At 43.6% G+C, this 27,949-nt stretch overlaps 1 protein-coding gene across 8 annotated transcripts in view; it reads left to right on the top strand.

The window, feature by feature from the left end:
- NCOA6 (nuclear receptor coactivator 6) overlaps positions 1-27,949 on the top strand; it is a 42,705-nt gene continuing 14,756 nt past the window's right edge. The window contains exons 1-10 of one of the 8 annotated variants that reach the window (XM_062642156.1): positions 1-138; positions 7,593-7,694; positions 12,678-12,830; positions 12,934-13,208; positions 15,006-15,161; positions 15,715-15,837; positions 17,014-17,142; positions 17,871-18,686; positions 21,519-21,665; positions 22,597-23,716. In XM_062642156.1, the coding sequence (XP_062498140.1) occupies positions 12,974-13,208; positions 15,006-15,161; positions 15,715-15,837; positions 17,014-17,142; positions 17,871-18,686; positions 21,519-21,665; positions 22,597-23,716 (2,726 nt within the window). In that variant the 5' untranslated portion in view covers positions 1-138; positions 7,593-7,694; positions 12,678-12,830; positions 12,934-12,973. Of the gene's footprint in view, positions 139-7,570; positions 7,699-12,530; positions 12,831-12,933; positions 13,209-15,005; positions 15,162-15,714; positions 15,838-17,013; positions 17,143-17,870; positions 18,687-21,518; positions 21,666-22,596; positions 23,717-24,850; positions 26,063-27,949 lie in introns of those variants that run through there. The other 7 variants (XM_062642157.1, XM_062642162.1, XM_062642160.1 and 4 more) reach the window with 7 other exon arrangements.

Raw genomic sequence — 27,949 nt, forward strand, 5'->3', positions numbered from 1 at the left:
CCCCCCCCTCCCCGCGCCTGCCCACCCGCGACACCGACCCCGCGGGCCCCGCTCGCCGAGGCGGCCCCGCGCTCCTCGCGGCGGTCGTGGCGGAGGCGGCGGCAGCGGCAGCGGCAGCAGCGGCGGCGGCAGCGCCAGGTGAGGGCGGGGCGGGCTCTCGGCGGGGCCTTTCCGCCGGCCCAGGGGGCGCGGGGACCCGGCGGCGGCGGGCGTGACAGAAACGGAGGGGCGGAAGCGGCGCCCCGGCGGAGCCAGGGCTGGCGGCGGCCCGGGCACGGAGCAGGCCGGGCGGCGCGGCGGGAAGGGGCAGGCGGGCCTGGCCGGGGAGCGGAGCGGGCTGTGGCCGGGATGCCAGGCCGCGGGGAGCTGCGGGCTGCCGGGGCCCGCGGGGAGCATGTCAGCGGGCAGCGGGGGCCGCGGCCTGGGCCCCAGTGCCCCGTGAGCCCGCCCGGCCGCGGCCTGCAGCCTGCCCCCGCCTGCTGGACGGAGCTGCCCCGCCGAGGGCTGCGGGACCCGTCCCGGTTCTCCCGGCGTTTGGATCGCGGCCTTTGCCGCGACCTGTTAGAGCGTGAGACAGGCCCGCGGTCGAGGAGAGGGGCGCTGGGCCGCCGTGCTGAGGGCAGCGCTCGGTTCCCGGGGAGGGCAGCGCTGCCGGGCCGGCCGCGGGCAGCCACCGGGGGCCTGTCAGCAGCGGGAGCGTCTTTGGGCTTAGGACGGTGTTTCTGATTGTAGTTTCTCAGCCCTGACCTCACGCGGGCGTTTGACGTCTTTGTACGATGTCAGCGACAACGCGTTGACGTTTCCCTGAAGCCAGGCTTTTGTTTGAGTTCCTCGGTGGCTCTGAAGCAGCCGGAGGAAGGCTGCTCACCTCGTCCCTTCGGCTTGATTTCTGCACCTACTTCTAGAGCCCCTCGGGGTTCCGATTCCTTCAGCGAGTGGGAAGCCGGGAGCTTTTTTGTCGCTGCCTCGGTGTGGTTCTGAAAGCTGCGAGCTGTAGCGTCGTAATGAGCTTTGTCTGGTCATAACCCTTCAGCTTCCGCACACGCACGCCTGTGCTCGTTCCCCGAGCTGAGAACTGCACCAAATCCTGTCTCATTTGAATTTTATTAGAGGACAACCAGTGCCTCTCGTTGGTGTTTGTAGTTAATGTGTGTCGTAGGCTTTCTGCCTGGTTCGTTAGCTAATGCATCTTCCAGTGTTTCCGTAGGAGAAAACAAGCTCAAGAGAACACACTTTGCTTATTCCTAAAAGGTCGCCAAGCACAATAACCACGAGTTTTTGGCTTTAGCAGCTCTTTTCCAGTTGCAGGAAGCGTTCCTGGCTTTTTTGTGTGTCTGGTGGGGAGAGCAACAAAGGTCTCAAGGCACATGTCCAGAGTGGTGGGGTTGACAAGCCTCAGGATTAAGGGAGCTACCTGCAAGAAATCTGGAGACGGATTTTGGCAAAGGCCTGTAGGGACAGGACAAGGGGGAATGGCTTTAAGATGACAGAGGGGAGATTTAGATTAGATATTAAGAAGAAATTCTTCCCTGTGAGGGTGCTGAGGCGCTGGCACAGGGTACCCAGAGAAGCTGTGCCTGCCCCATTCCTGGCAGCATTCAAGGCCAGGTTGGACACAGGAGCTTGGAGCAGCCTGCTCTAGCAGAAGGTGTCCCTGCTTGTGGCAGAGGGTTGAAACTGAATGAGCATTAAGGTCCTTTCTGTTTCTGTAATTTGGACCTATGGAAAGGTATTCCATTAGGTCTTAGATTTTGGCTGGGATAGCTCCCAGCAGCACTCTCCAGCCACTGTCTCCAGAAATCCTGTTCTTCTGTAGGGCCTGTTCTTCCATAGGGCTTAGAGGGAGGCATGGTTTACAGCAGGCTTCCAACTGATGCAGTAATTGTACATTATGCTAGTAAATAGGTATTTCCTTGAAGTGAAAACCAGCTCGGTGTGGGGAAGCTTGAGAAATGCAGCCTTCCCCTGGGCATCACTAAATTGTTGTTGTTTTCACTTATCAATGGCAATGATTTCATATTTTCTGATACCATATTGATGGAAGCTGTAGTTGCATCCAAGTTACACAGGCATACTAAATTGGTATATGGTGGCAGGGGGTTTGCTGCTAAAGATGTTGAAGGGTTTTTGTGGCTGTGACAGTTTGCATTGCTGACAGTGAGATTTTATAGGTTGCTTGTGTACCTCTGGTGGGCAGAAGGCATGAGGGGTTGGTTCAGAGTCATAGAATCGTAGACGGGGTTGAAAGGGACCTTAAAGCTCATTCAGTTTCAGCCCTCTGCCATGAGCAGGGACACCTTCTGCTAGAGCAGGTTGCTCCAAGCCCCATCCAACCTGGCTTTGGACACTGCCAGGGATGGGGCAGGCAGAGCTTCTCTGGGCACCCTGTGCCAGTGCCTCAGCACCCTCATGAGGGAGAGTTTCTTTCCTAACATCTAATCTCAGTCTCCCCTCTGGCAGGTTAAAGCCATTCCCCTTGTCCTGTCCTTACAGGCCCTTGTCCAAAGCCCCTCTCCAGGTTTCCTGTAGCCCCTTTAGGCGCCGGAGCTGCTCTAAGGTCTCCCCTTAAGAAGCCTTCTCTTCTCCAGGGTGAACCAGCCCAGCTCTTTCAGCCTGGCTCCAGGGTATCTCCCTGGCTTCTTCTAGATTTGCTTGAGTAGGTCCACATCTTTCCTGTATTGGGAGCCCTAGAGCCGAATGCAGCACGCCAGGTGGAGTGTCACAAGAGCAGAGTAAAGGAGAAGAATCCCTTCCCTTAACCTGCTGGTTCATGGGGTCTCTGTGGGAAATACCAGAGCTGTGGCGTAAGGAAGGTGCAGTGAGGAGAACGCCTGGTGGTGTGCAGACCATTGACCAGCAGGACTTAACCACATGTATTGCAAACACTGTGCTCAAGCATAAACTTGTTTCCTAATGCTGGGCCAGAGCAGAAGTAATGGGAGAGCGTGTGTTGTGTTGGGAGAAGTTAAGCGACAAAAGTGGAAGGAGAAATAATCTTACATGACGTGGACTTGAGGCAGGGAAGATGCATCCTCAAACTGCAGGTGAGATGTTTTCCATGTGTCAGCCAGGTGACCAGCTTGCTTTTACTTTGCTGAAACTGTGGATACTATATTTTTTTGTCTTGACACTGCCATGAGCTGTGATGTCCCCTCCAGAGCAGATCAGTGATGTTCTTGGGCAGGACCTGAGCATTTTGGCCATGTAGTCAGTGTGTTCCTTAGTTCATATATACTGATTGCTGAAGGATTGACCTAAACTGGTGTTTGAAACTTACCGAGTTTCTTGCCCTGTGTCTAGTGTCCTGGCTAATCAGAATGAAGGAAAAAATCTTTCCAGTGATGCTGTTGCAGTTGAAGATGCCTCTGAGCTTTGGATTACACAGGAGGATAATAGTGAAAGTTTTCCAGAGGCCTTGGAGCCTGGGATTTCTCTCAGTCCATTGGGTATTGGAGGTTCATTTTTCACCCAGTGTGTACTCTGTCATTGGTGCTGTCAACAGCATCGTGCCTGTGCTCTGAAAAACTGATCAAAAATGGCTGTTGTCCTAGTTAAAAATAGAAGGAAGAAGTGAATTCTGTCACGTATATTTTGTAGCCTTGAGGTTGTGTCACAGTAAAGAACCCTGCCTTATGTACTTGGGGAGAAAAGAAAGGCAACTAGCGCGTGTCATGGTGCGTCTGGTCTGGGGTGATGGGGGGATGCGTGCAGGGGACACCATAGCTTGTGAAAGCTGTTGTCTTTTGGGAACCAAGAGGACAGTTGCTGCTCCTCCAGCTAGAATGAGTGTTCTTGAAGCATAGCCCTACACAGGGATTGGGATCAGATCTGTACAAAACTTGAAAAGTTGGAATAATGAATGGTGCCTTGTCTAAAGTAACTTGTCGACGTGTCAACTGCTAATTTGGGACAAGAAATTGCTTGTACTGAGTTGCTGATGTGGGAGCCTGAGCATCAGGTCTGATGGAGGAAAGGGGATTGATTTACTTATTCCCACCAAAAGATGCATGCAATTAAATTTTTCAAGTCCTATACATATCATTTTGATGTTATAATTTTTGTTCTCTTAAAACTCAAGCTGGCCCAAAGGGCTGCACAGCTGGTGTGAGATTGTTTCCCATCATGGTTTCTGGATAGCACTTACAAAGATTGGATTAAGCCTCCGTCTGCTCATACATGTGTGTAGGCGCATGCTCACAAGCCTCCCTCCTTGCTGGATGACACAAGGAGAACGTGAGGAGTTATTTCTGCCTTGCTTCCTGATAAATTCAAAGGTTTAGTGTCTGTAGCCACATCTTTTTTCTCAGCAGTGAGTGGAGAGCACGTGAGAGGTGAGATCCAAGGCTTGTATTGGCAATTCTGGCAGGTTTCCTTCCCACAGAAGTTGAGGAGCAAGTAGTTGGAGCCTTGGGACTATGGCTGTAGGAGCAGAACCTCCCAAGGCAAAACCATGGCCAGGTCTTGTTGTGAGGTTCAGTTAAGAATAGTACTGGACAAGAAATGGCACCTCATCTTCTGGCTGCAGCACTGGAAAGTGTTCCTTCCTGGGGTTTTTAGGGTGCTCTTCCCACCCTTGTGAGCACGCCTTGCTGTCTAGTTCTGTTGCATCCTAGTTTTACCAGAAGGTGCAAAGCTGATCAGTGATTAAGAGCAGCAGGGGCAATCAGTAACACTTTTCAAATGTGATTCTTCCCCAAACCCAGAGCAGCACAAAATAAGCTGCAAGTTTTTATGGAATCAGGAAACTCTCAGAGCAGTCCTGATTTTTAGCAAAAGCTATACCTGCTTGTGTTACATGAAGATGTGGTCAGGGGAAGCAGTCTCATTATCGAGTGTCTTACATCAAAGGAGTTACTTTTAAGCTGTTTGTTTTAGCTTAAATTTTCTCTTCATATTTTATGACATTTAAGGATTTTTAAAATGGCATTGAAATTTCCTAGACTTTTATTACCAATAAGAGGAATAATAGTGCAGAAAACAAGAGGTGCAATTTTTCAGGCAAACCACAGTTCAGAATTAGCAATCACAAGAACACCTGGGCTAGTTGTAGGAAGATTTCTGAAGCTCAGGGAGAGAATTTGGTAGTGATTGAGTGCCTGTGGGGCATGTCAGCCCAGCAAGGTTTGGTAGTGGTTAAATTCAGCTTCAAATAAAAAGCTTGTTGCAACACAAACAATGAATTGATTGCTTCTCAAGAAGGCGTTTTCGCAGGCTTTGGAAGGCGAGATAAAATAGAGTTTCCTGTCAAGATGCATCTGATTTCAAGTAGCATCTCATTTTACTTGTTTGCTGATTGCATTGAGGGGGCTTTGTGAAAGGTTCCATACTGTGAAGCTCTGTGTAGTACTCGTCTGTTACCAGCTGTGGTGTATTTCTTCCAAATGGAAATATCCTTAACACGTGAAATTAACAATTCAGCTGATGATTGATCAAATTTTACACCCTGTAGGCTACAGCTTCCAAAACCTGCTGATTTCAAGGTAACTTGTGACATGGGGAGAAGACTGGCAGCCTTCCTGTGTTGGTATCTGGGCTGCTGCAAGTGGGGCTTTCTCCACTGCTAGCTCGGCTGCAGTTGAAGCTCATTCGGGAGTTACCATCTTGCTTTTTAAAGGAACCCTGATGATCTTGGCAGCCAAATTCTGTTGAAATAAAAATTAATGGCTCAGTGGAGACGTGTCCATTGCAGCTTGGCAGAAGTTGTGGGGTTTCTGCAAAGCAGTGTTCCACTAAACCTGCTGTCAAAATACATCAAGATACCACTGCAAAAGGTCATATGCATTACAAGCTGTAATTTTCTCCTTGTCGGATACACTTGACTTTAGGTGTTTTGTGCTTGAGGGCATTTTGAAGATCTCTATCAGATAACTTATTGTAATGAGAGTTGCAGTTAATGTACTAACGTTGATTAGTTATTTTCCTTAGCCAGCTTTGGTATTATCACATGGCTGGAGACAAGCAGCAGCTTGTTCTTTCCCATAGCCTAGGCTGACCATCCTGTTTCTTACTGGAGCTTGCTAGGGCTGCCTGCCTCTTATCTGGAGCCAGTGGATGTCCACAGAGCATCACTGTGGTGAGGGTGCTCACCTCCACTTCTGTCTCGGAACGGAGAATCGGAGGAACAAACCCCCCTTGATTCCTTGCACCAAAGAGTTCAGATGATTTTTGCCTCCAGTTAATCACCCTTCAGCCAGACTTGACTCTTAGCCCAGCCTTGCCAGGGCACAGATGATTTGAATGGGGCTGAATTCTGTCAGCTTTGAGACCTTCTTTTAAGCAGCTTTTTTACTGGGCAAGTAAGGACTGTCCTTTGGCGTGAGCTCTTAACACAGCTTTGGAGGCACCCAGCCAGTTGTTACATGACTCAGTTTTAGGCTGTCTAAAATAGTCTGTAGAACATCATTTTATAAAAAAAGGGTGAAAAAACGGAAGTAATGCAGTATCTGCTATGGAATGTGATTTTCCACATAAAATCGTTTTGTAAATGGTATTCACATTTCAGATTCCGGGTTTTGGTTTTGCTTGTCCACTGTGTGTCCGCTCTGGTGTTTAGGCACATTTATCCGCTGCGGCAAACAGCAAAGCTACTGCTTATGATTTAGCTACTTGGGTCTTCCACTTGGTACTATGCTTTATACTGCTTTTTGAATTACAATGCCTATTTAGAAATAGAAGAAGATACCAGAGATTGAAAAGCCTTAGATGACTATTAAAAGAGCTGCAAAGCATATATGACCTGATTTGCTGTGAGTGTTCCTTCCTTCCCTTCAAGCTGCGCTGGTGGAAGTGCAGAGGCTGTGGCACAGTGCTAAGGCTTTTAAAGTGATTTTACTTTGTTGTCTAGATAGAAGATAGCAAATTTCTGCTTCATCTTTGAGTCTTTTTCCCTCTGCTGCTTCCCCAGTTTGATTTTGGGTAGTTCCCTTCCCCACTAAGGAGCAGGCTGGCACGTTAGCAGTAAATTTACTTGAAAACCAGAGATGTTACTAGAACTCATGTTGATTTGAGGGGCGGTGTTTTGTTTTCACTGCAGCCATTAGCTTTACTGCTGCGTTTTCATTACCCTGAGTGGTTTGAGTGCAACTTGATGAGACTGTGAACAGGAGCAGGTTCTGGGGCTGGATTCAGCTCCCTTTGTTGGCCACCTACAATAAAAACGTCCATCTGAGATGGTTGTGTATGCTCATAACGTGTTTCTGGAGGGAGCTTAACCTGAGCCGCTTTAGATGCCCACTTAGCATGAGCTGAAGTGCATCCTAGTTGTGCCACCTTGTCTTTTCTGAAGATGGATTTAATCTAGAAGAGTTTATCTTGATTTAAATAAATACATTATTGTAGATAAAACTTGGCCTGTTTAGAAGATCAAAATGTCATTTCTAGCCAAAGGGAGTATTCCATCTTTTGCCTGTCATGAAAGGTTGGTTTTTGCAGATCCTCAGTTTTTGCTGTTAATATTTGAATATAGTAACGTGTACTAAGGAGAGAGTTGGATTTGGTGCAGAACTGCATCTTAAAAATCAAAGCACTTAATGATATTCAGTATTTTTGTATTTTATGTCATTTTCTGATGAAGAGGGATGGTTTTCTTTCAGGATTACATTTTTGGGAGTTGCTGTTCAGCCATGTTTGCCAGCCTGGAATTACCTGAAGACCTGTTGCATGCCACGAAGTACTGAAGTTGTGGATTTTTTTTGGTAGGTAAGATAAGCATATGATGTGTCTGAATATCTCTTGTTCTGTATATAATCTCCTCCCAGCTGTCCTGCTGATAGGTCCTGGCCTGTAATGCTTGTGTGTGTTTGAAGGGCTGGCTCCAGACTTCTCAGTCTGCCGTAGGGGGTTATGGGCATTTGCCACAGCTAAGACTATGTTTCATGGTGTTATCCGTCTTTAAAGCCAATATTTGGAGTTCCAAGTTACTAAGCTTTGTCAGAGGAAATTTTACTGCATATTTAAGTTTATTTTTAGGTGTTATCATAGGCTGGTTTGGGTTGGAAAGGATCTTAAAGATCATCTAGTTCAACCCCTTACCATGGGCATGGAGTATTCTTTTGTATTGTAACAGGGATTCTTAGCCTTATTTAATCCCTTGTGTAACAATGTGACACGCATGGAGAATGTCTTTAAAAAGTCTTTTGAGTGTATTTTTGCCCAAAACAATTAGTCATTTTAGTCTTTGTGTCGTAGAAGGGTTGTGTGTTTATAGGTTTATTCCTTGGTCAGGTGTAACTAGGACCACCAGGCTAGGCAACAAAGCAGTTGAAACAGTTGTATTAGGATAATACACCTGGGAAATTATGTTGCCACTGCTATCAAAGGCTTATTCTCCTCACTGTCAGTTCTGGATTCTCCAAGGGACTTGATTGCAGTCTCATCTCTGGGCTGTTTTTGCTTTCTCTTCCCTGCTGCAGCTCTAAATACTGGCCAGTGTGAGGATGAGGACCTTGCTCAGTGCTAACTCCTGCCATCTGCTAGTGAAGGACATCAGCCCATCCTTCCTTCTGCTCTCACCCTTTTCCAGTGTTTTGTGTGATTTTTGAAGAGTACTTTTTCAGGCATAGAGCAGGATTTTAGTACTTTTTATCTAATTGGGCTCCCTGTATATTTGTTTTGAGAGGGTGCATGTTCTAGTGTGACATCAGTTGTGAAAGTGTTTGTTCTGTGTTGCTCGAAATGTATAAACAGCTTGTAAATCAATAGGCTGTGTCACAGAAAACCTCTGATGAGCTGTTACACCAGTAAAGCTGTTTTGCTTTACTCTGTCTGTGTAGTGCAATGGTTAGAAGAAAGCAACACAAAAGGTATCAAGTTCTGTTTAAGAAACCAATTGACATAACCTTAAGTTCGGATCAGTTGAGTGGATATTGGAATGGGGATACCAAGATACCCATTTGTTTTTTTCCCTTTCTTTGTCTTTTTTAACCCCAGAGACCAGCCCTTCCATGTGGTGGTGCTGGCACTCCAGAGCCTCCTGGCTTTCCCATGTTCAGCTGCTCCCCAACTAGTGACAACTGGATGTTACAGAATTCGCCCTAATCCTGTCTCTCCCAGGGACTTGACAAGATTTTCCAAGTATTGCTGATCATGCGGCACTGGATTTGCTGTGCAGGCTTCCTTTTCCTGTCAGGGCTGTTGGTGGGAACAACACATGGCATGACACATGGCTTCTAGGTTCCCTGTGGGATGTGCTGGGACCCAGCTGTCTTATCAACGCGGATCTGGACTGTGGCATTGTTGTTTCCTACATGAATTCTTCCTTGGGGGAGTATCCATAGAATCATTGAATGGTGCAAGACATGTAAGAATTCATCGTGCACATTTTAGTTGGTCTAAACCCAACTAATTTAGTTGGTTTTATCCATATGCCAAGCATACCTGGGAGCTCCAGCATCCCAAAGCCCAGGATGGACCCTATGTCCTTCAGTTCGGACACTCTGATCTTCATGAGCTGTCCCCTGCCACCCCCTGCCCCCATATGATACTGCAGGTGCATTCTGGTTGCTAGTCTGTTACCTGGCTTCTTATCACCACCTCTCTGCCTTCAGTAATGTATTTTTAATATTATACTATACTGAACAAGACCAACTTTATAATAAACAGGCATAACTTTTCCTGCTGCTGTAGCCTGCCCCAGGCCAGGTTCATGGTTGCCACGTGATAGCACTGGGCTTGCTCTGGGTTTCCAGAAGTGGCTGTGTAATGGGAAATACTAAGTTGGAAACTCTAAAACAAGAGGGTGCAGAGGCAGGAAGGAGGCCACACATGTTCTGTGAATGGAGGATGATGTTCAGAGACCTTTTTGTGCTGCCACATGAGCATGAGTGCACAAGTTCATGAAATGTGCTGTGTTATGCAGATCAATTTGAGTATGGTTTTTATTCTTCAGGGGTACTCTAGATCCCACTGGGGGTGCATCTAGTTCACAGGAATTGTTAAGCAGCCAGAGTTTTACCTGTGTATGCTTCTGCTAAAGGCTTTCTGTGTTTATGTGGAAGAGTGTCGAGCGGAGGTACACACTGATTATGGTCATGCGCTGGCTCCTGATTTATGGAAGTCAACCCTAGAAGCAGGAGATTACAGAATTAGTTAGGGCGAGGGATGCAGCTGGGATTCATATGGTTTCAGATGGCTGGCGTGCTGTGCTCTGCTTGAGGAGGAAGCTTTCACAAATCATTATTTTCTCCTGTCATACTTGAGATAAATTACACCTGAATACGGGAGCGGACTAAACTGCGTGTGTTTGACAGGGAGAGAGGGAAGATGGATGAAAATGCAAGGGTAGCTGTACTTACGTGTTCTTGTCAAGAAAGGAAAATTTAAAGCTTAGTCTTAGAGTTTTTTCCCTTAACTCAAGCTTTTTCTGCAGTTCTGTGATTTTCTAAGTCAAGTGAAACAAGGCCTGTGGTCCTTTCGGATTTAGTAAGTTGTGTTTTAATAGTGGTCATGAAGGGCCATAATGTCAACAAATCCTGACAGATTTTGGCACGTTGAGGTGAGGTTGGTGGAATGTGGTCTAAACTGCAGCATTTTCATGGACTCTTTAAAACTATGGTTTAAGCAGTCTGGGTGACTTCTGCTCTTTCACAGAGAAGATGGATCCTTCAGAAACTTCTGGTCATAAAAAGATTTGAAATGTTTATCTTCTTACAGAAAAATCTGTATTTCTTTGGTGTCAGGGATTGTCAGGAGTCCTCGTGTTTCTTGCTGCCGGTGGAACACCCCATCCCCTCCAAGTAGTTGTGCTTTTTCAGCACCTAGAAGCCTGGAGCTCTTAGGTGTTGAAATGCATGGAGCTGAGATTTCTCTCCCTGAAAATCTTACTCAAGATTTTTCAGATAAAATAGTTTTCTATTTAATTTTCTTCAAAATACAGTGCTTGTGTTCCACAGGACGCAGAATAGCTGTGTCATTAAAAAGATTGTGTAGGACTCCCAGCATCTTTCTCCCTGAAGTCAGTGTATGTGTAATGAATGATGTAAGAATGCAGAAGGAGAAGGAATTCTCTCCTTGCTGGTGTAAAGCCAGTTTTCGTTTGGTAAGGAAATTCCATGTCCAAAAAATTAGTGTGAAAATCAATTAAAACAGCTTTTCACAGATGCTTAGTAATTGTCATTTCTGTTTCCTGGGCACCTGACATGGACCTTAATGGAGGTGCCAAACACTCAGACCTGTAATGTAGAAACAGACCAGAGCATCAGAGAGTCTGCCATCAAAAAGATTTGTCTCCATGTTCACCTGGTAATGAATGTTTTCAATTTTTGTCTCAGTTCCCCATCATTAAAATTTCCATGGTAATGAGTAACTTATGAAAGCACCATGGAAATGATCAGTGGCTGCGAAACATTTCTACTTACTTTGTGTTGCTTGTGAGACAAAATGAGCTTAGTTAATCCGTGTCGTGTTTGGGAACGAAGGCCTGATGCTGCAGTATCAAGAGAGTAACTGTATGTAGAATAGGTGATTATTCATTAATGCCATGTAGCCTGCCTAGTGTAGGGTTGCAAGGGAGCACAAAAAGATGTTATGTAAAATCACAGTAAGTGTGTGCACAGAGACTTGACCAAAAGCTGAGGGTATTTTGTGATTTCCAAGTGGTAATACTGTCCCTTCAGCAGCTTGATGCAAGTGTGCAAACAGTGTAGAGTTGAATCTAAGCTTGTCTAACATAGTTATGTATTTTTATTAAAAAAGGCTGTTTTCTGGCCAATATCCACAGCTCACCTTTAATCTCAGAGTTATGGTTTTGATTTGTGCTGGGAGCTTGAGCCCCTGCCAAAATCCCAGGCTGTATCCTGTTCAAGGGGATGTTGTCCCACACTGAATGCTTTGGGTGGGTTGAGCTGAATACTGACAGCTTTGGAGTTACGAGGTCCTGACAGTCCTGGCTGTTGAATTGATTTGGTTTTGACAGTGGTGGTCAGGAACAGGTCCCTTTTTTGGTTTTGACATGGTTTTAATCTTTTAGCAGTACTTAAGAAGCTCTGGGTGTGGGGATGGAGGTCTCATCTGGAGGAGTGAATGCCCTTGTAACGGCTTGTGGTGGAGTGGGAAAATGTCTATCTTAACTAAACATTGCTCACCGTAGATGTAGATCATAGTTTGTGCTTCTGCACACATAACATGTTAGATTACTATCATCATGCCAAGTAAAATGTATTGCAAAATCTACACATCTTAGACAGTCAAAACCCATCAGGTGTGTATGACTTGATTTACTGAATTCATTCCTATCCACGCTCAACAGGGGCATAAGGGGAGTTGTTCTAGCACAGAAGGAGCAAACTTCAGGTTGTAATGTGCATAAGCAGCTGAAAACACTGACATCTTTACAGTCTTTTAGAAAGAAGCCATAGTATGCCTGAGATTTCCCTGGATGTGAGTAAAGTATTTGTCAAATGCTGAATTTCTCCTGGTAAAAATGTGCTACAGCATTCCTACTGCTCTGCTGGACAGAGGAGTTCTATTGCATTTGCAGTTCCTAAAACTAAATTGGTTATTTTTTCCTGTCTTTCTATAATTAGTGTTGTGAGTCTTACAGCTGCCTGGCAGTCAGGCACCGCAGAACTGATACCAGGTATTTGCTTGTCCTCTGGACCATATGGAGATGAGTGTAATTGATTTTTTTGTTGTGTTGTTTTTTTCCCCTCTACCTTTCTTTTTACCTGACTGTCACTTAGGTCAACTGGAATACTTCTCAAGTCATGTGCAGCAGGATTTTGTGAGGAAACCTCTTCTGTTTGTTCTAGTGGACAAACAGCTCGGATACTGCCATGGCCCCCATTTTCAAAGTGACACAGTTTGTCTTGCAGACCCTGGCACTGGGTCACCCGGTAGGTTTTTCCATCATTTATCTTGTGAGCCATTGAAAGCAGTTGTTGATGTCTTTAGACATTTCCTGTTACACTTACTATAATTCATTTCTTTCCTACCAAGCCTCATCTGAACGTCTGACAGGCTGCCTTTGTTGGAAACAATGGTTTTGGATGGTCTACCTAACTTAAAGGATACATATGCCTCCTTGTACTCCTCAGCTATGGAAGACTTAGAGGTGGATTTTGATTCAGGACTGGAGGAAGATGAACTGAAACAGGAGGCTGCTCCTGAGGATTCCACGATCTTTGTAGCTTTTAAAGGAAATATAGGTGACAGGGACTTTGAGCAGAAACTAGATATCATACTGGAGAATGTGCCTGGCCTTTTACACATGGGTAATATACCTTCTTCTTGTTCTTCAGCTGTTCTCAGAATGTTTATTTGCGCAGTCAGGGTGCTTGCCCAAAGAAATGGGTTATATTATTTTCGAGTTCTTTAGTTTGTAATAAGATTTGTTGGGGTTATTGTTGTTGGTGCATTTGGGAGCTGTTCTTCTCAGAGACACAGGTTACAAGGTTCTACAGCCGTTTTGTTGTTTAAGACTGATTTCATTAGTGAGTTCATTTATTCCTGTTCCATTCCCATGCTTAATTTGTTGTGCATTTTTTCTGTTTTATTTCCCTTCATTACACATGTCGTGTTATATTCAAGTGAAACCAGGCTTGTCCACACCCAAGATGTTTTTTACTAACAAACCCATGCAATTTAAACCACTGCTTTTCATCTGAGAATAGGTCCACTCTCAAGTAACTGTGTCAGTTTAAGACATTACTGTCCCTTTGCTGCTACACTGACATACCTACCTGACTTCTGTTTTCTGATGGGGGACATGGAGTGCTGCCATACACCCTTGTGCGCCCACTGAGCTCTGGGGTGTTGTAGCAAGTGATTGATAACAGGCTTTTGGGACAATAATGTCTTCCACCAGCATATATAGATCTGGACAAAGACATCTGTCCACTACCTGAGCATCTTTACAGAGGGTCTAACAGTGATTACTTAGAGCTGCTCAGTTGTGTGGTCTTGCTTGCTGAAGTACCATCTTCTCTAATAGACAGCCTCCCTTAATAAGGATGCGGTGTTGTGATGGCTTGGAGGTTTTACAACTATTCCTGTCATGTTTCCAGCTGAAAATATGTTACGGGTTGAAAGAGGATTAAATTTAATAATATCATTTCTGTAGCAGCAGAAGGGACTTGATGAATTAGTTAAGGACAAGAGATTCCGAAACAGGAGTGAGTTATTGGCATTCTTAAACGACATGTGCTTCAGAATGAAAAGGTTAGCAAGCTGTTAGTAAATGTGGTGTTGCAGCGGGGGAACTGGCTGATTAAACTTTGGGCCAATGCTTACTGTTTTCTAAAGGATTTCCTTTTCAGCCAGCTAGAAACTGGAAGTTTATAAACCTGTGTTAGAATGTTTTTAGTTATCCTTAAATGCATTCTGTAGCAATAATTTAGTTAGCTGCCACTTCAGAGAAGTGCATCCAACATGAGTGCCCAGCCTTTTTACTAATTTGACCTGGGACTTTTAAAACGATTGCTTCTACATTGAAATGCTAATTTGTAGAATAGGTGCCCAGAAAACCTGCAAGTTAGTATTTTGCACGACTTTAATATGTTTCTTTTTCAGTGGATTAAACAAATTTATTCAGAAAAGCTAAATAATGTGGTAGAAATTAACGAAATCCTGGTTTCACAAGCATTTTTAGAGCATGTATTTCCAGAATGAGGATTTCATTCTTGTAGTCAGTTCTGTCACACATCCATCTACATCACTAACAGATCAACTAGATCAGTTTCATTAGATATTTTTGTATCATCTTTCCAAAGTAGTTTATCCACAGAACAATTCAGTTTTTGAGTGATGTTATCAAGTGCTTGTGTTGGCTGTTGGGTATCAGTTGGGTAGTTTTCATATTGCTGATTTTTGGAAGATACCTGAAGTGATTTGGCAGCATCACTCAACGTCTGCCTGTGCTGGAGATACCTCCTGTACCTGAGACTAACCACTCATCATTTTCAAAGTGAAATAATTGTTTCCATGTTTTCAGCTGTGCTTTTTCCCCAAGTTATTTCATCATATGCATTGAAAACTGCCTTTGCCCTGACTCTGACCGTTCTTCTTTCAAGAATCCAACAAGTTAAAACTGCAGAAGATCGAGCCTTGGAACAGTGTCCGTGTCACCTTCAATATACCCCGGGAAGCTGCCGAGCGGCTGCGAATTCTGGCTCAGAATAATAACCAACAGCTTCGCGACCTGGGAATTCTCTCAGTTCAAATTGAAGGTATTTCACAGCTCATCTGCTTGCAGAGGCTGTAAGCTAAAATGTCAGTATGCTCGAGAAGTGGTTCTGTGTGCTTGGTTAATCTTGTAAAACTTCTAATGTAGGCATTTGGAGAGTGGCTGCAGTGGAAAGGTAGCTCAGGGCTTTTATTCTTTCAAGAATAGGATTAACAATAAAAATGATAGTTGAACATGCTCTGAGCATCAGGAAACACCCTGAAGAATGGTCTTTAAGTATTAGCTAGCAAAATGTGCCCAATTCGTTTTATTTTCTCCTACTTGTTTCATACGAAGTTTTCTCAAAACCAAGTTTTCAGTGGATTTCACAGTTAAAATACCCATTCTGCACAGCTGTCCAATAGCAACTCAGGCTCAAACCAAGGGCATTTAATACTTTTCATGGTCTTCCTTTTTCTTACAATTGAAATCCAGAAGATAAGTGTAATGTGATGCGTAACTGTCCTTCTAAAGTGTGACTTAGAGATAAAATCTGTTCTCTGTATTCTGCTTTTCTGTGTATCATTCAGTTCACCCAAACTGTTCATTACTTTCAGGGGAAGGTGCTATCAATTTAGCTTTAGCTCAGAACAGAAGCCAGGATGTCCGAATCAACGGGCCCCTGGGAGCAAGCAACTCAGTGCGAATGGAAGCGGGGTTTCCCATGCAAGGGGGACAAGGTAAATCCCTTTGGTTCTTACTTGTTTAGCTTTAGCACTTTGGAATTTGTTACCAAGCTAATCATAAAATTTCATTGGTTATAGCAGCTGTTGTTTGCAGAATTAATTGCCATTTTAATGAATGTGAGTTCTTCTTTCTGTACTGTCAAACCATGTCCTGCTTTATGTAAACTAAATAGTTGGCTGCATTTTGTCCCACAAGCACTGAAGTAATTGGTTTGGGATTTGGTTTTGGGTTTTTTTTGCATAAAGACTGTTAAAGCAGAAGAGTCTAGTAAGTGAATTCATAGGATCAGAATGGTTAGGGTTGGAAGAGACCATAAGATCATCTAGTTCCAACCTTCTTACCACAGGCAAGGATACTTCAAAATGTTCACAAGTTATTGCAGTTTTCTGTTATGAGATTAAATATAAGCCTTTATTCAGTGTGCAATAATAAACTATTTTAGATTAAATCCATTATAATTATGGGAAGGAGAGGACAGTCATTGTTAGTCTCTCTTTATTTTCTCATAAACTTTTTGTGTGGCTGTTGATGAGGAGGAATGAAAAGAACATTTTGCCTCTGTAGCAGGCTAATTAAACAGTAGTGAAATCGTTGTGCTTGACAGGCAATGTTAAACTTTTAAAGAAAGGTTTACTTTGAAAGCAGCTGCTCTTCACTGTGACCATCGTGAGCTTCGGGTCCTGCCTGCAGGTCAACAGTATGGATGTAAACAGTGTAACAACAATACAACCAACAGGTCAACAGTATAAACCATTCTGTAAAGTAGCAGCCTGGGGAAGTGAAACATGGAAAATCTTCTCTCTTACACCACCTCAGTTACTTTCTACTATCAGGTTATACAAAACCCTTAATATGCATATAACTTTGATACAGTCTTGTCACTTGCTGACTTTACTGGCAAGTCAGACTCATATAATTCATGAGTCTGTAGTGTTTCCTTCTATAACATTTTTAAAGGTTTTTTTGCCAAAGGAAAAGCTTCATCATGACCTTGTTTGTTTTATACCAGGGAATCTAAACTTTCAGACAGAAATTATGTGTCCTCAGGTTATTTTGGACAAACAAGAAATGTTTTATTATCAAATAAATTTTTTCTTCTAGAAATAACCTATAAATCTTCTGTATGCAAAAAATCCAAGACTTGATAAGTTTTATCTTTATCTTTTAAGGTTTGATAAGAATGAGCAATGCAGCAGCTGTCATGATGTCCCAGGGTGGAAATGTGCCCTCCTCTATGGTGGCAAGTGGTGCTAGTGCTGAGCTCCAGCCAAGAACACCTCGGCCTTCCTCACAGCCAGGTGGTAAAATTTAGCCACAGTCCTGACCTGAAAATGTTCTTGAATTCTTATTTTCAGCACACAGGCATGAGTGTGTGCTCATAGGAGTGCTCCAGGATTGTCCTAGAGTATTTCCCCTGCCCTTTCTGAGTGTTACTCTTTCTGTGGAACCCTCCCGGTCCCCATTAATCTGGTAAAGTGTGTCAGTTTGGGTGCCTGTTACGTCCCCAGCTTGCTTGGTGGGTTGTTCAAATGCTTTGAGTGTGGTATTTTTACAGTAGAACTGTTGTGACCGAGCTTTATGTTTAAATGAAGGTAAGAGGATTGTGTGAATGAGTTGGATGTCTCCAGTAGGAAGCAAATGGTTCAATTTTAGGTAATCCTGCAGGGAGCAGGGAGTTGGACTCAATGATCCTTAAGGGTCCCTTCCAACTATTCTGTGAGTATATGATTCTAAGCATATAGAAGGTTTACATTAGACTGCAGCAAGAAGTGCTGTGGGGCTGTCATGCTTTATTGTAGAGGTTATAAATTGGTAAGTCCTGGCTTCTCAGGATTCCCAAACATGTTGAAAGCTTTTACAGCATTGCTTGTTCTGTTAATTGGCAAAATCGGAATGGTGGAGCATGAGTTTTTATGCAGAGTGAGCAAATGCAAGCAAACCATTTACTCTTTGCATTTTGGGGAGGGTTTTGTCTACAGTAGGTTATTTTTTTTTTTTTTTTTACTTTTCTTTGCTATTTTAATAGATGCAATGGACCCACTCTTATCTGGGCTAAATATCCAGCAGCAAAATCATCCATCTGGATCTTTAGCTCCCCAGCTCCATTCAATGCAGTCAGTTCCTGTAAACAGGCAGATGAACTCAGCCAACTTTCAGCAGCTACAGCAGCAGACGCAGTTGCAGACACGTCCTCCCCAGCCACATCAGCAGCCACAGCAGGGTATTCGACCTTCATTTACTTCACCAGCACAGGTTCCAGTTCCTCCTGGCTGGAACCAGCTTCCTTCTGGAGCGCTTCAGCCTCCTCCAACCCAGGGAGCACTGGGTACATTGGCAGTAAACCAGGGTTGGAAAAAGGCCCCATTGCCTGGACAAATGCAGCCGCAACTTCAAGCAAGACCATCTCTAGCAACAGTACAAACTCCTACTCATCCTCCACCTCCATATCCTTTTGGAAGCCAGCAAGCTTCCCAGGCTCACTCAAACTTTCCCCAAATGAGCAATCCTGGCCAGTTTACTGCTCCTCAAATGAAAAGCCTTCAGGGAGGGCCCTCACGGGTTCCTACACCACTACAACAACCCCACCTGACCAACAAGTCTCCTGCATCCTCTCCCTCCTCCTTCCAGCAGGGATCTCCTGCCTCATCTCCAACAGTTAACCAGCCACAGCAGCAGATGGGACCAAGGCCTCCCCAGAATAGCACGCTTCCCCAGGGATTTCAGCAGCCTGTCAGTTCTCCTAGTCGTAATCCTATGGTGCAACAGGGGAATGTACCCCCCAACTTCATGGTGATGCAGCAGCAAAACCAAGCTCCACAAGGTTTACACCCTGGTTTAGGAGGTAAGAAGTACTGAGACCTTCTTTTATTTTAAAAAGAAAAGAAACATGAAATGGCTAGAACTGGTGTTGCTGTTAGTTTTGAAAAGATCCTTTGAAGGACAGAATAAAGGCATAGGTTGATTATGCAGTGGCTGTGGGTGATGTGGCATCAGCATCACTTCATTTCTGGTACCTGTCTCTATCTGGCAGTGTCACTATGATAACCTAAATGTAGACTCTGGGCTACAGCAGAAGGAAATTGCTGAATGCAGTTGCTGGTTAAGACTGCCAGTTATCACCTTGACAATTCTTCCGTTGCTTTTAAGCAGGTTCAGGCTATTCAGGGATGGTGTGGGGGTTTTTGGTTTAGCTTGGGGTTGTTAACTGGGGAGGGTGAGGGAAGGAAGATTTTTGAGAACAAGAGTGTATTAAGAACAAGTGAAGATTCTCTCTTCAGCTTCCTCTGTCACTATTTACATTTTCTGCTACAGAAGTGAGGCATTATTTTGCATCTTCCTTTCTAAGTTGTCAGTGTTTCTTCTCGAACCTGTCTTCGTCGTCTCTTTCTTCAGATATAAAAGAGGAGAGAGCTATTATTGCCATGCTGTTGTAACTCTTTGTTCTAAAATTAAGAGGTCAAGCAATGTTTTATCACCCCCTTTGGCTGTGTTGTCTTTAGTTTTCTCTTTGGACCTCCACACTCACATCTTTTCTTTACCCCCCCTAGAATTCTTCTCTAACAGTGAATTTCATTTGTCATTCCCAAGTTCTCTTTTGTGTCCTTGGTGTTTTTTTTCCCCTTTAGCTTTTTGTAGTTCTGTGCCAGACTTGCATCACTTCTCTCTGCTCACTCTTGTTCATCTTTCTCTTGGATGGCTGCTCTCAGATACACATACACAAGCTCTTGCTTAAGCTTCTGAAATATTTTCTTTCTATGAGAATATGAGCCATATTCTTTGTCCACTGAGACACACATATATGTATATATATTCTTCTGTCTTGTATTCTCACACTGTATGTCTGAAATCTGTCCAAAAAGCTGTAAGGAATACCTTTTTCTTGGTCTGCTCATCTGGACAAGCTGCTTATTTTCACTGTTTGTAGCATGAGTTTCATTTGAATTCAGATGAATTGTCTCAGTTTCAAGGTTCTCCTCTTCCAGACTGTTCTTAGGCTCTGCCAGTGCCCTATACTTGGTTTATGTTATCTTGTCTCCATCTGGAAGCAGTTATTTATTATTTATTATAGTCACAATTCCCTACACCTCATCAGCCATATGTCTCCATCAGGAATCATCTCCTCTAGGTAGCATAGCCATGACCTCTAGACAGTATAACTGCAGTATAACTGCAGCATTCTTCTTCCTTTCCAAGTAAACCTACTACAAACAAAACCCTACTTTTTTTGAGTTAAAAATGATACCCCAAATAAGCTATCAAAGTACATTATTTGGTCTCACTGTAGGATCTTATTGCTAAAGACAGGAATCCTGCTGTGAGCTATATCCTCATATGCTCTAAAAAGACAGGATTCTGCTGGTTTCAGCAAAGCTGTGTTGCTTCCACTTGCTGAGGCTTTTGCCTGGCTTCTGTGCATGCTCATTCCTTGCTGCAATTTATATGTTAATCAAGATGTAATTAGTGGTGCTTTCAGATTTTAAGCCATCTTGCCTTTAAAGGTTTGGTGTAAATGAATACATTCAAATTCTTCCCATTTCACCTAGTTCATTCAGTTTATACTAGATATGGAATAGGCCAAGTTAACACTTCTTTATTCTCAGTTCAAGCATTCCTATGTACAAAACTTTCCTAAAAGTTGGGAAGAACTAAAACTAGAGCCCAGTGATGTGATGTTTCAAGAAGCGTATGTTGCATAGTTGCAGTTGGTTGTTTGACCTGTAAACTTGATTATCTTGAAATATTAATGACAAACCTAAGACCAGATTAATTAACACAAGCAATACATGTAGGTGTGCTAGAAAGCTGTAACTGTAAAAGGAACCAAAGTCAAATTCTGGCAGTGTATCATGGGTCAGAAAAATAAGGGAGGACAGGGTTGCTTCTAGGTCTGTGGCATCATCTGTTCAACAGTGAATTCAAAAGAAGTGGGTTCTGTTAAATCCATTTATGCTGCTGCTCACATTGGTAGGTAGAGGGAAGGGTTTGCTCTCTGTCCCAGGGCAGTGGTGACATTTAGATATGTCAAAGTGAGGGCATTGTGCCAAGTAGGGGCCTGACAGAATTACTTCTTTTGCCAGTAGGAATAGGAGGGCTACCCGAATGAGCAGTCACTGTGGACTCGAGCTGCTGCTCTCTCATGAGGTTGCTCAGCCCATTCTGGGGTTGAGAAGTTACTGTGGGGGTGCGTGCACACAGCAGCAGCGCAAAGGACTGCTAAGGAGCATGTACCTGATGTGTTATGGCAAGAGTTGTTGAGAGGAGCACATCACTGTAACAGAAACACCAGTTTCTTGTGTTTGCCTACACACAGCAAGTTAAGGGCCTGATTAGAGCTGAGGTACAATAGAGAAGAAAATGGCAAACTCTTCCTTTAATTTCTGGTTTCTAAAAAGTCAAACATGGAGACTTTCTACTTTCTCTGTGGGATATGTTTTGTACTTAAATTACAGTTTGAACTGAGTCATAGTAGCTTGTTAGGCAGAATTATTGCACAGATAAGAACTTTAAATGTCTTCAGTGGTTTTGTATATTGGCAAAAGGCACTTTCTGCTTAAACCTGTAACATGACAGTACAGACTCAAAGGTATTCTTCCATCATACTCCAATTAGAGATTTTTCTCTTCTTTTTCTTCTCGTTTTCCATACTTACTAATAAGAAACCTTTTGTGTTCAGGAATGCCCAAGCGCCTCCCACCAGGGTTCCCTGCAGGCCAGGCCAACCAGAACTTCCTGCAAGGTCAGGTGCCTTCCACAGCTCCAGCCCCGGCGGTGAACAGCGGCGCGCCGCAGCTGCAGACCAGCCAAAACGTGCAGCACACAGGTCTGTCTGAATCGGGTTCCTCAGTTCTTTATGTAGAAAATTGCACCTTTGCTTGTGTAACACAGATAGCAAGACGTTAAACTCTCGTCACTGATAGGGAGTTAGCTCCTTGGGGCTGCAGGGGCATTCTGGATTGCTAAATGAGGAGAAGAAAAGGAGGAGGCTGCTCAAATTTGTCAAACAACCCAACTGTTATTGATTAGGACTGTGGTGCTAGGATCCAGGATTAAGAAATTGAATGGAAGTAGCACTGGAATGTAGAGTGCTGCTTCCATTCAATTGGAAGTTCTGCTTCCATTCAATGGGGGTAATAAAGATGTAACACAAAAGGAACTTGTCTGGAAAAAAAGAGAGGGTTATTATCTTAGAAACAGAACAACAACATAATCTTGTTCTGCTTTGAAAAGATTATTAGTTCCTTTAGAAGTCTACTTACTCAGTCCTGTACATTTGAAATCTTTAGTTCCTAAAGGCCTCCATTTAACAATTCAGTCATCAGTCTTTTGTCTGGATTATGGATACCCTGACAATGTCATTTCACTAGTACTCCGTGTGTGTTTATTTTTTAACCCATTATAAAATAACCTCAAAGTTTGGAGCTTATTTTGGTTAGCAATTACTCTGTTGTATTAGGTGATATTATGCAAGATTGTCAAACTTACATACAGATAACAACTGATTAAATGTCTGTTACATCTTCTGCAGTGGGGTACATGGGAAGTACCAGTCTATGGTACTTCCTATGTTTACTATGAGAAGTATGATGTTCTGTGAACTACTAACACGTATCTGTAGCATCAAACATTGCATCAGAAGGCTGCAAATATGTCAGATATTCCAGTTCTCTGGAAAAGGGAGGAACTCAGTTTTGGAGTTGTGGTTGTAGTGCTCCAAACAGTTTCTTACTGGCAATTATTTATTTTGTTTTAAGGTGCCCAAGGATCTGGACCTCCTCAAAATCAGATGCAAGCACCACATGGCCCACCAAATATGATGCAGACCAATCTAATGGGACTTCATGGAAATATGAACAACCAGCAGGCGGGTGCTAGTGGGGTGCCACAAGTTAACATGGGAAACATACAGGGACAGCCTCAGCAAGGACCACAGTCTCAGCTTATGGGAATGCACCAGCAAATTGTATCCTCTCAAGGACAGATGGTAAACATTCAGGCTCAGGGATCGATGAACCCTCAAAACCAGATGATACTTTCTCGAACTCAGCTCATGCCACAAGGCCAAATGATGGTGGCACCACAAAACCAAAATCTTGGTCCTTCTCCCCAAAGGATGACCCCACCCAAACAGATGATTCCCCAGCAGGGACAACAGATGATGTCTACACACAATCAAATGATGGGACCTCAGGGCCAGGTCTTGTTACAGCAAAATTCAATGATGGAACAGATGATGACCACTCAGATGCAAGGAAATAAACAGCCTTTTAGTACTCAAAGCCAGTCCAATGTTATGACGGGGCCAGCTCAACTGATGAGAGGACCAACCCCAAACATGCAAGGAAACATGGTGCAGTTCACTGGGCAGATGATGGCACAGCAAGGCCCTGTGAATGGTAATCCTTCTCAGGTTATGGGAATTCAAGGGCAAGTGTTAAGACCCACTGGACCTGGTCCTCATATATCTCAGCAACTTGGGGATACTGCTACTACAACAAATAATGATGTGAACTTGACCCAGATGTTACCTGATGTTCCTGTGCAGCAGCCAAACATGGTGCCTTCTCATATGCAAGCAATGCAAGGAAACAACAACACTTCAGGGAGTCATTTCTCCGGCCATGGGCTGCCTTTCAATACGGGGTTTAGTGGAACGCCAAACGGGAATCAGATTTCCTGTGGGCAAAATCCTGTTTTTCCTGTCAATAAAGATGTTACACTCACAAGTCCACTCTTGGTTAACCTTCTGCAAAGTGATATATCAGCAGGACACTTTGGCGTGAACAACAAACAAAATAATCAGAATGCCAACAAGCCAAAGAAGAAGAAGCCTCCAAGGAAGAAGAAAAATAATCAACAACTAGAGCAAACAACGTAGGTTTATTATTACATTGTTTTTCTAAGGGGCATAGGGAAGCTCCACAGGCAACTTGTCAATATTTTTTCAGCAAATACGGGGTAAGAAAGGACCTGTATTATTTCATATTCTAGCAATTTCTTGCAAGAGTTAAATGATAGCCCACTGGCAAGTCTGCCACTGGAAAGCTCATTCAACACTTAAAAACCCCATGCAAACACCCTCAGTTAGGAAAACACTGTTCCTTACATTTACTGGGTAAAGGAAGTGTAGGATGTGTCGGATGGTGCCTCCTTGGAAGAGGAGACTGCCTTTTGTAAGCAGTCTGACAGCCGTGATCAAAGGTTGGGAAGTACTTTCAGAAGAATTAGAAGCCTCCATATAATATGTGCAGTAGAGATTTTGGAGGGTTGTTTGCTGAATTATATTTATATTCTGACATTTTTATGCCTGGAATATAGTGGCATAGAGCCAGCTATGGACTTCTCTCTTAGTTGAAGCTGCAACTAGAATTCAGAGGGAGGAATCCAGTACTTTCTGGATGTGAGAATAACAAAGCCCAGCAGTGCTGATCTTCGTGGTGTAGGAGAGATTAGGAAGGAAAAAACCCACAGCTCGTGAGAGGCAAGAGGCAAATGGGTAATATTGAGAGATAATGAATGAATGTACCCGGTTAGTGGAACGAGATTGCTGAATCTCTTTGTTCCTTTTTGGCCAGCATACTCTCTGTTTGCCAGCTATCATGTGGCTTTTTGCTGTTGAGAGTCTATTAATACCAGCACAGGGTGGTAGACTGCTGCTGCTCTACCTTTATTCAGCTGAAATGGTAAAGGCAGATCTGCTCTATCTAATTACTCTCCATTACTAGCTCTAATTATTCATCTGCTGCAGATGAGCCACAGGGGCATTGACCGGAATCCACATGAGGAACATCTGGGGTTTGTTTCCACTTTGCTTTAGAAAAAAAAAAGGAAAAACTTTGCACAGCAAACTAGAGCCCAGGAATATCCAAATTTTGAAGTTAAATTGTTAAGAACAAATGAGGTGGCAATGGCACATTAAGTTACTGGTGTGGCTGTGGTTCCACCAGTCCCATTCCTTTGAATAATCATTGTAAGTTCTTAACCTGAAGTTTATGCCACCTTTCCCAGAGAGAGATGTCCAGCTCGGTGCAAGGAGTGGATGGCATTTGATTACTAAGCAACTGTTCAATATTTAAGGTTTTCCCCAACCTGCATTTTCTGCACAATGTCAAGATTCCTTCGTGAAGATGGTATTAAATTTCTCGTGGACCTGTTAGCTGTGGACTGAAGCAACTCGCATCATCTGTAGCAAGAGATCTGTTGTGACAACGGTTAATTGGCTGAATTAGTACTAAAATAAAATGCAGGAGCTGTTATGTGCATTTACAGGTACAGAAATGCTGCATGGGGAAGGCCACAGGTGACAACATGCCAAGCCTTCTAGCTTTGGTAGATTGTGGCTACATGGAAGAGAGGTGTTTGAGGGCATGAAGGTGTCTTCATTCGCCATTCCAGAAATTTTAAGTGCAAGTAATTTGGCAAGAGTGGGTTCTACCAGTACATTCCACAGGGTAATGTTCTGTGGTCCAGTTGTAAAGAACAGTGGAAGTGCATCTTCCTACTTTTGATACATTAGATCTTGCAGAGAGTCTTAAATAAATAGCAAGCAGCTATTTTCCTGTTTGTTGTTCACTTGACACTCAGAGCTATCCAGATGTCTTTCAAACAAGCAGTGTCGAATTTTTCCTTGTACCAAAACCATTCATGTTGCATAGCTACTACCCAACAGCAATTTGGATAGTACCAATAGGCACTGCTGATCATTGTAGCACAGTAAAATATGGAAACCTTGTGTCACTTTTGGTCATCTGCATCTTTCATGGAAAGTTTGGGGTTTAGGGGTTTATTTTTTGTGGGGTTTTTTTGTTTGATTTGTTGTTTGGTTTTGTTTTTTCCCAAATCAAAGATGAAAACAAAAAGGCTTTTTTATTTCCAGGGAGGAAAGATCTGGTGCTGTGTGTAAAAAGATCAAATGCTTCAATTCTCAATAGGTTCCAATAAAGTAATAGTAGCCACTACTGTAGTGAGCTGTGTGCCGTGGAAGTGACAGAGGATTTGGAGGGGCAAGTCGGACTCTTGTGAAAAGAAGACCCTTTAATTGTTAAAGAAAAGCCTTGTTAGGATTTTGGTTTCATTGTTCTTACTGATCATCACCCAGCTTCATTCCCTGTGGCCAGGGAATGGCAATAAGCAGGTATATAAAGCTCTCCTCTGGGCTTACAAAGCCCCACAAGACTGCTTGTTAAAATGTTTTCACAATAAAGGAAGCCTAAGTTACAACTTTTCTATTGAACTATGACAATTCAAAAGAATTTTTAGCTCTTAAATACAGTTTTTAATCAGATTTCAGTGTACTTAAATGAAATACCACTCTGGACTTAAATTTTCAGTGAACATTCCTTTGCCACTGCTACCTGCAGAATGCTGACTTGGGACCTGATAGTGATGAGCATTTTGTTTCCTAATGGGACTGTATATTAGTCACTTTACTGTTGCAGAACCACTGAGAAGGGAGCTATCCTTATGCATGTTGTTGAGATTATTCTTCAGCAAAAGGAGGGCAACTGCAGTGCAAGCTGGCTGTAATACCTCCCTGCCTCATTGGCTCTTGCCTGCCCTAGCATCATTAGGCAAGCTCAGCGTTTTCCTGTCTTGCCGTTGCTGATTCTATTAAATCTGCTTTGGATCACTTTCTTTTGCGTCAGAAGCGAAGGGGATGCTTTCATCTCTGCTTCTTCCCTGCCCTTCTCGCTCAGAAATGTGAGAATTCAGAGCAGCAAACCTTGTGTGGAAATGTTTGATAAACACACTAAAAATGGCCCTGCTTCTTTCTCAGAAATAATTTCTGAGATGTAATAATACAGTAACAAAAGTCCCATTAGTAATATGGTTTGTAGACTGAGCCATTGTGGAATGTAAATAGGATAAGTGAGCTATTGAAGGAGTTTATTCAGCTGAGTCTAAAATAGTTTTAAGTTTGCTTAATTGAGCAACTCGGCATTGGAATGAAAACCAAGACATTAAGTAGGATGTTCAAGAGTAATTGCCTCTGCTTTCTGAACCTGAAGATTGTAGATAATGGGATATAAACTGAGGAAAAAGAGGCTAGATGGAATGTTTTTGTAGATAAAGCGTGTTAGTTAAATACCTGCACAAACAAGCAGTTGTTCCATGTTCCCCTGTGCAGGGACCATGGACATCATGTGTTCCAGCAGAGCAGAAAGAACACACTAGGTGAAGCTCCTGGAGGCTTTGGGATCTGCAGCACCTTGGGTAATGGGCGCTGGGCAGGGGGTGCTGGTGCTGCAGAACAACACAGGGGAGTCAACCAGATACAGAGAGCTTTAACCACAGATCTGGAGGTGACAGTCCCCTGTACACCCAGAAATGGAACTCATTTAGCATCAAGTGCCCTTCTATGAACACAAAAGCTGATGCAGAGCATTTTACCAAGTCAGTTGGGCTGGTTCTGCTCGCATCTGAACTGTAACTTCGTTTTTGCACACCTTATCTCAGCATCTGCAGTGCTTTTTGGTGGGTTTTTTGTTTGGGGTTTGTTGGTTTGTTTTGGGGTTTTCTTGTATTCTGGAGTTCTCTCTCCACTCTGACAAGGGCTTTTGTATCTGAAGGTTGTGCTTGAGGATGCAGCTGGTGGAACAAAGGCTTCACTTGTGACAGTATGTTCTGTACCTGATGTGCAGTTGTTTGGGTTTTTTATGTCCAGAGCAGTAGGAAAGAAGACCAAATAGAGAATATTTGTCTCTCTCACAAACTTGCTTATTGTTTGTATTCAGAATGTGGGGGGTTTTGCTGGTTGCTGAACATGCCCAGTGAATTTCAGCAACATTCAGCCTTCAAGTGATGTTTAAATTGTCCAGCAATTACAATAGCAGTTTTTCCTACAATAACTGCTGCTCTTTGCTGGCAAACAGCACTCGGGTCTGTTTGCACAATTTGTACATGCCTGATCAGACCCATCTGGCAGGAGATGTTTTCTAAGAATTCATTTTGCACCACCATTGTTTCCTAGGTTAAACCTGTTTGTGCTGTGCTGCTCTGCACTGGCTTCTGTCTGATCTTTAATTGTAGCATTTTCAATCTCCCACCATTAGAAACAAATCACAGATGGCAAAATCACAAACCTAAGACTGTAGTCACAATTTTAGG

The sequence above is a fragment of the Pezoporus occidentalis genome, unplaced genomic scaffold (genome assembly GCF_034315485.1).
Source record: "Pezoporus occidentalis ecotype Australia unplaced genomic scaffold, CSIRO_AGI_Poc_V1 ctg70, whole genome shotgun sequence".
NCBI classification, from domain to species: domain Eukaryota; kingdom Metazoa; phylum Chordata; class Aves; order Psittaciformes; family Psittacidae; genus Pezoporus; species Pezoporus occidentalis.